This window comes from Falco punctatus (assembly GCF_963210335.1).
Source record: "Falco punctatus genome assembly, chromosome: Z".
NCBI classification, from domain to species: domain Eukaryota; kingdom Metazoa; phylum Chordata; class Aves; order Falconiformes; family Falconidae; genus Falco; species Falco punctatus.
The window spans coordinates 55,662,232-55,672,057 of NC_137586.1; the positions used below are offsets into that span (position 1 = coordinate 55,662,232).

At 48.3% G+C, this 9,826-nt stretch overlaps 1 protein-coding gene across 2 annotated transcripts in view; it reads right to left on the reverse strand.

The window, feature by feature from the left end:
* CPLX1 (complexin 1) overlaps positions 1-9,826 on the reverse strand; it is a 120,191-nt gene extending 110,365 nt beyond the window's left edge. For both annotated transcript variants that reach the window (XR_013925003.1, XM_080372750.1), the window contains exons 1-2: positions 8,613-9,826; positions 7,594-7,696 (exon numbers count right to left, since the gene is read on the reverse strand). Coding sequence is in view for 1 of the 2 variants with exons in the window: in XM_080372750.1 (XP_080228876.1) it covers positions 7,594-7,624 (31 nt within the window). In the remaining variant the exon portion in view is untranslated. The remainder of the gene's footprint in view (positions 1-7,593; positions 7,697-8,612) is intronic.

Here is a 9,826-nt window from a genome sequence, read left to right on the forward strand (position 1 = left end):
TGTGCTTACCAGGAAAAAGGAAGAGGTGGATCCAGGGACACAGAACCATGGCACTCCAGCTGTCTGCCAGCCTAAGCATTGGCACACATATCTTTGCCATCCTTTTTCCTTTAATTGTTGTCTGCCTCCCTCTTCATTGCTCCTATTCTCTACAGAGACAAAGAGTTATCAAAACAGCTGCACCATTCCAGACTTAGGGGTTTTTATTTCTCTCCTTATTTTCTACAGAAGATAATTCACAGCTCTTTGAATCCTGAATTTCTGTTTGTGTTGCACGTTTGACATTCCTTCAAGGTCACTATCACTGCAAATAAGCCACAAGACTCAAATCATCCTGCAAAACCGTAAGTAGCTGCTAAGCAGCTTCATTCCTGTAGGTAACGAGAAATTCAAATTGTAAAAAGATGCACATCAAAGTTAGTGATTAAATTTATTGTTTGTACTAATGCATTGCTGCAGTGACATCATCCACCCAATTTGAAATCAACTCATTTAAAACTGTGTGTGTGTAAAAAAACTAATAAATTCTTGAATTGCAGACCATGATCAATTTGTCCCTAATAGAGAGACACAATTTGTTTGAAGTATTTTGTTTGCAATATGCACCATGATTTGTAGGAGTGTTAGTAAGATCACTAGTAACCTTTGCCATGTCTGTATCTGCAACTGTTACCCTTTAGCAAACCACACTGACGATCTGCTCAGCAACCTGTAGAAATTCTCAGCAAAGCCTTACACCCTTTGAGACATGTCATCCAGCCACTAAAGCCAATCTGCAAGAAACAGAACTGCCTGTATCCAAGCTCTCACAATCAAGCTGTTGGGGGGAAAATAAGATGCCAACCGACATAGTTCTCAAAGCCATAACTTAGCAGATGCTTACAGTTCTGTGTAGCCTTGAGCGAGCACTTGATTTCAGCACATGCAATGACTATACAAAGGCAGTGCAGAGTTGCAAGTTCTCAAACAGGAGTACCCAAGGCTAAGGCAGAGTGTTCTCTGTCCCACCACTGAAAGAGGAGAGTCAGAGAACCTGGAAGAGCCACAGCATGCTACATCTCCAGCTATTGGAAGTGGGAGTATAAATCCTGCAGCTTTGAGGGACTAATATCCAATAGTCACCACTTTATGAACTATATCCATTTTCCAAGGGCCTGAAAAACTATGGATTCCCACCCTAGAAAATACTAGAACCTGTATCTGTCAGCCTCAGCACCAGCCTCTCTTTCCTTTGAGCACTATCATGTCAGGTTTGAAGAAGTGACCATGGTATTCAAGCAGAAGAGCATGCATTTTCATGCAGCTCTCTGACCTGAGACAAGCCAGTGGCCACACACTGGAGATCTGTCCCTTTCTTTATGCCAGCCTTTCCTGTTTACCAGCACTTCTTTTCCAGGCCTCCTCAACAATCTGGTGACCTTCAAAATCTGCTGGAGGATTTCTGTTCTCCATGCAGCTTCCAGAGAATTCATACTGCAATTTTCCATGCAAATATCTTCCTGCTAGGATGGATTTTTGTGCTGTTGGCCTTGGAGGTGCTCCAGAATGAGACAGTCATTCCTGTCCTCCACAAGGGCAGGGTGCCGCTCTTCCCTTAAGAATGGAGAACCTCTGCAGATATAAATTAGATCATTTGGAGCCCTGTACATTACTGCAGCACTAACAAACACAAGCAGTCCATTCACTCTCAACTTATCTCAGCAAGATTTCTAAAGACATGGTCTGCACGTATTTGATTTCATAGCTTTATCTTCACTTCTGATCGAAGCACAAAGCTCTCCCATGTATATCAGCATTCAAATATACCTGCCTTCTTTCATGGCTGTCCTTTTGCCAGCACATGAGCAAGTGAATAGGTCTCCACAGCTAACAGCTGAACTACGGTCTGAACTTCCCTGTCTCTGAGGACCAACACAAAGGCAAACCAGCAGCTTACATTTTCAGAGTCTCATTTCACCAGGAAGGTCTGAATAAGTGTAATGCATAATGCACTAGTCTCCTGCCCAGCTCTAAATCCACTGCTGCAGGTAGTGTTTTCTATCAACACAGGACAACAAAAATCAGCATTGAAAAATGTTATTTGTGCCAAAAGTATGTAGCTGGCAAGAAACCATAATTTTTCTCTACTCTACCCCCCTTGAGAACCAACTTCAATTATGAAAGACACACACAAAAAAAAAAAAAAAAAAACCAGAAATATTCAGGTGTACAACAACAGATGTCAAAATGAAAAGTATGCAGAATTTCCTTTGAAGTGAACAAAGAATCAAAGAGAAGCATCTTTTGTTCTGTCATGAAGGAATCCTAGACAAACTCCTCAATGCATGTGAAACTTCCTTATTTCTTCCTCTCTCTCCTCTCCAAGTGGGAAAACTTCCTGCTTATCCATGCCATTCTATTCCAAGCAGGCTCCTGGCAAGCAGATGCTCAGCAGGAGAAATCTTAGTTAAGCTCTTTGTGGCGTACCTTTACAATCAGCAGGCTGAAGGTTGCTCATTTCCTCCAACAATACTAAATAAGCATACTGCTCTCAGCGCCTGCTTACGAATAAGGCAAACATAGTAAGATCCCAGCAGACACAAGTGAGAGTATTTGTAGGGTTCCAACAACAGGCCCAACAGAGGCAAACAAACATAAAATGAAGGTTTCTCAAGAAAGGCACAGGAAGAAAGGACCTGGCCAGTTTTCCTCCTTCTGGTTTGGATCATGGATGAAATAAATCAGCTGACCCTCAATGTAGTTGTTTCACTGGTATCATCTCCACGATCAACAATTTGCTTCCTTGGAAGATATCTTGCTCCTTGGCTTTAATGGGAATTCCTGAAGAACAAACTAAGCACTATAGGCTTCCATTGGAAGATCTGGCATCAAATAAATTAACAAGGAAAATCCAAGGCTGATATAGATTAATCAGCCTTGCACAGCTATAGAACCGATGTTAGTTTTGTTTTTCTGGAAGCACTAAGACACCTCCATGGGATTTTCCTTTCTATCCTTGTCTTGGCAACAGATATCAAGACTGCACTCAATCCAATTTCTTGAAGAAAATAGCTTTGCCAGCAGCATGCATTACGCAAAAAAAAAAAAAAAAAAAGGCCTATAAAACCATTCCTTGTGAAAAATGTATCCATCAGACACCAACACTACCTCTTCATCTTCAAAATGTCATTAAAATGCATATACTCAAAGCATGAGACAAGGAAAAAGGGATCCAGAAGATAATACATCAAGAACACAACCATACTACAAACAGGCTGCAGAATTCATCTTATACTCTTACTCAAGAATTTATAGAATAGAATAGCCTAGAATAGTATAGTTCAGTGGAAGGGACCTACAATGATCATCTAGTCCAACTGCCTGACCACTTCAGGGCTGAACAAAAGCTAAAGCCTGTTACTAAGGGCATTGTCCAAACACCTCAAATTCTGACATGGGTGGCATGGGGTATCAACCACCTCTCTACAAAGCCTGTTCCAGTGTTTGACTGCCCCCCCAGTAAAGAAGTCTGAACCTCCCCTAATGAAGCTTTGAGCCATTCCCATGCATCCTGTCACTGGACCCCAGGGTGACGGGATCAGCACCTCCCTCTCCACTTCCCCCCCTCAGGCAGCTGTAGGGAGCAATGGGGTTACCCTCAGCCTCCTTCTCTCCAAACTAGACAAACCAAGTCCTTTGCTACTCCTCACAGGGCATGCCTTTCAGCCCTTCCACCAGCTTTGTTGCCCTCCTCTGGATGCATTCAAGTACCTTAACATCCTTTTTAAATTTTGGGGCCCAGAACTGCACAACATATAGGCAGATGTTATCTGAGAACAAAGGTAGATAGGCTCCCAAGATCTACCACATGCTACAGGGGGCTGGAGACCTCTGTCTCATCTCAGATTCTTAAGTCTTTGTGATTTGGAAGCACCTGACTGCAAAATGAAAGACCTTACGTGTCACAGGTTTCAAGGATTACAAGCTAAAGAGACCCCAGAAGTACACCAGTGCTATTTGTTGGCAGTGCAACTTGCTGTTCTGCATTACAGTTTCTGTACTGCTCCAGGACTTCACACATTAACATAACCAGAGGAGCACAGTCTAGCTGATGCATGAGGTCCCAGAACAGGAGAAAGGCTCAGCAGAGAACTGCAAATGTGAGAAACAAGAGGCTGAATTGGAGAACGAAAAAGCAGAAAACACTGGTTATTTCACTGTCTGTTCCATCCTGGACAGGTCTGTATTTCCTCTAACTGCAATCAGTCTCACTGAATGCCCCAGGGAAAATCAAGGACGTAATCCTCACATCACAAGCAAGTAAAGTGAAGCAAATGCAGCAGCAAAATACACACTCCGTAAGTCACACAGAAGGCCACTGCTAAGATGTTGTTAAACACTGGTACTGTTTCCATTCAGGCTTGTCTAGCATTCACACACACATCTTCACTAATGTAAGCTTAGCACAGGGGCTGCTTTTTCAGAGCTTATGGACAGTGACTTATATCCCGTTGTCTTCAGGAGGGTTTAAATCGCTGCCTACCTTCAAGGACAAGGGGACTCCCTCTGGACTGTGTTTGTCATATACCTCACTGAACCAAAGCTGCCAGTAAGGGACATTAAGTAGGCAGTCCCCCCCTGCTGACATATTCCAGATGGCAATCTGGTTGCATTTGCCTTCTGCCTACAGTATTTCAAGAATACTTATGAACGAAAACAAGTCTCCGCTGAATCTTGACAGATAAAGAAGTGAATGCCAAGCAGCAGTCCTCACTCTAAGCTGCTGTCAATACAACAGAAAATCATGCCTGTAATATAGCACGGTGATTAACTATCCAGAAACTCTAACATACCCTTCCTCCTGATGGGGTTTGCATTGTGCAATGAGTTCAAGGGGTAGCACAAAGAAGAAATTTAGACAGTACCATTCATATGCATAATTATTCATGATTATTTTTATCATTATATATTATGATTATTTATGAAATTAATTACATGATTTATCCACAGGCTGATACTAGGAAAAGTCACTATTTAAGGCAGGCATCCCAGCTAGACATTTCTTCTATGCATGGTAATAAAAGAAGCACATCAAAAGGGGCTTGCACAACACCATGTAGTACAGAGTCAGAGCTATTGTGTGTTCTGTATATCCATAACTTCACAGCATTTTGGCCTGCACAATGCTAGTTTCTGCTGTAAGAAATCTGTCTCTTCAACCACATCATGATCCCACCTCAGACAAATCCCTTGCACCTTCCCATGGGCTTTCTCCTTCTCCTTTTCCGTATGAAAATGGCTAAGAGCCTTGGGCCCTCAAGTATCCCGGTAACAGGATGACAGCCAGCAGAACTTTTGTACCATTCAAAAAATCCCAAGCAGACAGCAGAATTAATTCAGAGGTGTTCTGAGAAAAGCCACATTAAACTAAAATAATGAAAACCACAAGAAAATCTCCCTGAAAGTGGGGATAATTTAAAAGCTTACTAGCAGATCACACCTTGCATCCTAGCCAAAGCAAGCCTGTCACCCACCAGAAGTTTAATGCTTTACTCAGTTTGGGCATTTGCCTTTGGATGTCAGAACTGGCAGACAAAAAAAGGTTCTGGCTCCATAATTAAGGAAACAAACTGTAACCTTTAGTCCTTGGTTTGCTGCGCCAGTGTGGCCAGATGGCATGCTTGCATCAGCTTGAGCTTTAGCTCCAGTGGGAAACAAGTATCCAAAACCACCTTTACTTTCCATGTTATATTTGCTCTGAGATATCTTGTTTATCCTCTTTGAAACTATTTCTGATTTAAAAATAAGTCTCCATGAATTAACATTTCCTGGATTTTATCACTCTGCAGTGACTTCTTTATTGAGTAAGCGGGCAAGTTCCAGACACATTAAGTCATCTGGGAGAAGAGCTGGTGACCTGGGCAGCATCTTGATAGATATCACCAAAAGATGCTTCTTGAATTTGCCTTCTCATCAACTGCTATTATAACGCAAACCCTGACCCTGGCATGCAACGTTATGTTAGAATGAAAGTCTGCCCAGAGTGAATGCTGTTAAGCATCAGCAGACAGTTTCCAACTCAGGTTAGTCACTAAGCTGCAAGAAAAGGCATGCATCTCAGCTGTTACTCCTCTGCTGCAACCTTCCTCCCCCTGCCTCTAACTGCAGTCTCTAAGCAGTTATTTCCCTTTAGTGGATTCAGTGATCTCCAGCTGCAGTGGCTGTATTTCCAGTTTGCAGGTAAACTTTCTCATTTCTGTGCAAGCAACCTTATATCACTGTAGCAAACTGCAAAACCTGCTCTTCTCAAATCTATTTGTCCTTCAAAATAGGCACTGAAAAGTAACACTACTACCATAAAGAATGTTAGTTTCTCACATAGTTATCTTCATATCTTGCTATTCTGTGCAATCAAATTAGACTCTTTCTTCTTTAGTTCAATCTTCCCATTCAGAACAGCCCAACTAAAACTTGGGTTGCTTTTTCTGTTCTTAACTGTGAGAATTTTTCTCCGTTGGTGGAAAAAAAGGGAGACACACACAAGAGTTCCTTTGCTTTCAGAGATGAAAATCACATTTCCATGACATGGGAGGGAGTCCTGCAGTAAATGCTGAAGCCGCATAAGACACCAATAACACTATGCATGAAACATTCTTACATTCCCATGATTCTACAGTTTCATCAAAGGAAAATGAACACATAAGATAATAGTACAAAAGAGAATGAGCAGAACCACCTCGCTGACTTCTTCTGATGACAACTATTCCAGTTCCCAATAGTAGACAGCATTCAGTATAGTCTCAGTGACAGCCTTGTTTTGACTGAATGTTCAGGTCAAGCAGCCCAGAAAGGCAGCACAACTGTGGCAGAACGAACGAATCTCATTCCCAAATACTTTTGTACCGTTTTCAGTTTCTCCCCCTCACACCACTGCCTTTTCTATTTGCCACCATTAAAACAATTCATCACACATGGAAGGAAATGTATTGAAACCATGTAAGAAGTTGCCATCATATCCTGGGGAGCGGGGGGAAGGATTCTTTATTACTGTTTCCCTGCATATTGCAGCAATATTCATATTAAAAATAACTCTCCAAATACCAGATACCAACATTTCTGCACTGGCTATTTTTCACTAAAGGTCGGGCCAGCATTTGGGGGAAGGATGAAAAGGGGGCTCATACACATACACAAAATGCTACTCTTTCTTTGGGTTTGCTTCAGCTAAACCTGTCTGCAGCCTTTGTAATACCTGCCTCAGTATCATTGCAATAAGCAAAGCAAAGACCTGTGCACTGTACAGCAGGATGTGCAGCCAGCTGGTAGGGTGCAAGATTAGGTATAACCCAGGGCCTGCACACTTTGTGTGGGAGGTCTCTCCCCTGACACGGGCTTTGGTCTCTGCTTGATGCTGCCCTCTCCCGCTCAGATTCTTCAAAACACTTGGCTCTGGGATCATGAGCCAGTGAACAGATGTGCTCTTCCATGTTCCCAAACAGCTCTTCCAGCTACAGACCCTACCAGAGCCTCATAGCAGTCCATGCCCTCTCTTGCCAGGTGCACAGGGGAGGGGAGGGAGGGCTGCAAGACTCTTCACGTGCCAATCACACTTACCTCCTAGAGCTTGTTTCATAACAAAATCCATGGTGATGGCTTAGGGGTGCTGCCCACCTTCACACCTCACATGCACCGAGACCAGGAATCCTTGGAGTGCAGCCTACAAAGAAGCACAGTCAAAAGAGGAATGGTGCCTCCAGGAGCAGAAAAGGCTGCTGCCCGGTCTCGGCTCTCTCTCCAGCAGCTTTCCTCCCCTTGTCTGAGGGCAGGCAAGTTTCCCACCCCCCATCCCTGCCAGGACAAGGCACCTGGGGAGCAGAGCTGTATGCTGGTGAACAGGGAACGGGCGGGAGGAGGAGGAGGTAAGGGGACACGGTGGTTCCCCCCGGGCAGGGCAGGTGGCCGGGAGTGAGCCTGGGGGAGCAGTGAGGTGCTTCTCCCGGCTTGTCTCCTGCAGGCGGGCAGGAAGGCTTTAAACCTTTGAACTTTCTCGTTTCCCCGCCTGTCTCTCGCCCTCTCGGTTTTCGGAGAGCGAGCTCCGGAGCGGCAGCTCCGCTGGGGACAGCTGAGGGGGCATTTGAAGGTGAAGCGCTCCGCAAGTGCCCGTGCGGGCAAGCGGGGGAAGCCGGGAGACTCGGGTGCGGATGCAGCCGGGGCGGCTGGATGGAGAGCACGGATGCGCGACCAGCTCCCCCCGCCAGCCCCGCGGAACCCTCACCCGGGGAGCCCTCAGCGCAATGCCGGAGGGGGCTGCGCCTCCTCAGGAAAACCCGGGACGGCTCAAGGTTGAGACCGGGCGGCCCCAGGTGCAGACCCGCAGCCCCGCCGCGCAGGCTGCTGCTTCCCTCTGCTGGCCCCGGCCGCAGGGAGCGGCGGCTCGGCTCCGGGGCAGGCTGCCGCCCTCCGCCCGGTACCGGCTCTCGTACAGGATCACGGCCGTGCCGCGGGGCTGCGCGGCCCGCCAGCACCCGGAGGACGAGGGCGTCCTCCGTCCCTGAATGCCTGCACCCCGCCGCCCCGCTGCCCCGCCGCAAGCCGGCCGGCTCGGCCCGGCCCGCCCGCCCCGGCGCCGGTACCTCGCTCGGCGGCGGGCGCGGTGCTGAGCTGAGCCGGTCTGTGCTGTGCCGGGCCGGCGGCAGGTGGCTGCGGCTGCTCCGCTCCTCCCCGCTCCGCACAGCTCCTAGAGGCTCCGGCCGGCGCCCATGTGCCCGAGGGCTGCCGGGGAAGTTGCAGGTACGGGGTGGGAGAGAGAGAATTTGTCCAGAGCTTCTCCCTACTTTTCCCCCGCGCCCCTCTTTTTATCACAGGATTTCCGGACCATCCCACCAACACGGTCCCTCCTTCCTCCTCCCCTCGTTGCGGGAGCTGGGCTCTCTCCCTCCCCCTGCCTCCGGCTCCCCCGCCCCTTCCCTGCGCCGCCCTCGCCCCCCGATGCTCGCCACGGAGGAGGCCCCCTGTGGTCCCCAGCCCCTCGGATGGGTGCGTGTATTTTGCGTGCACGTCCCCCACCCCATCCCCAGCCGTCTGCAGCAGCCAGGTGTCCTTGCGCTTTGCCTGCGGGAAGGAGGGGAGTCTGTCAGCCCTCTGTTGCATTTTGCAACTGCTTCCATGCATCTCCTCAGGAGTCAGTGTGTGCGTGTGCCAGGGGGAATCTCTGCAAATACGGCTTCCTGAAAAGGGGGGAGGGTGGGAGAGCTATCCGCGTCCTCTGTTCTGGTCCTTCCCGGAGATCCCCTCTCATCCCCTCGGTCCTGGAAGGAGTTGGAGAGGCATATGAAGAAGGTAGGAAGGGAACAGCCTTCTCTTCCCTCCTCCTTCGCCTCGGATTTTACTGTGGCCGGAGAAGGATCGCCAGCTGTTCGGCTATCGGATAGCTATCCAGCGGTGTTTCAGCACAGGAGGAGGCGGGAAGAGGGGGTGGGGGGGTGAGGGGGGGGCGAAGGGGAAAGTCCCCTCCCTGCCATTGCCCGTTGAAAGGCGCGCGTGCAGCGTTCCGGTGTCCAGCCGGGATTCAGGACGGCGTCTGCAGGGGAGGGGGAGGGAGTCACGCGCGGTGCGAGCGCTCCGTGGCAAAGCGGAGCAGAACCCCTGACGGCACCGGCACTGGCACCCGGCTCGGGGGTGCCGCCAGCACTGGAGGCTTCGTGGGGAAGGGACCGGCTGTGACTGCTGATCCGCCCTTCTGTCGCCAGCGAATGAGGCGGGACAGCAGCCCGCAAAGCAACAGATACGGGGCTAAAAGGAGGGGGGAGGGAGGAGGGGAATCGTGCCGGCAGAAGTGGCTGCCCCG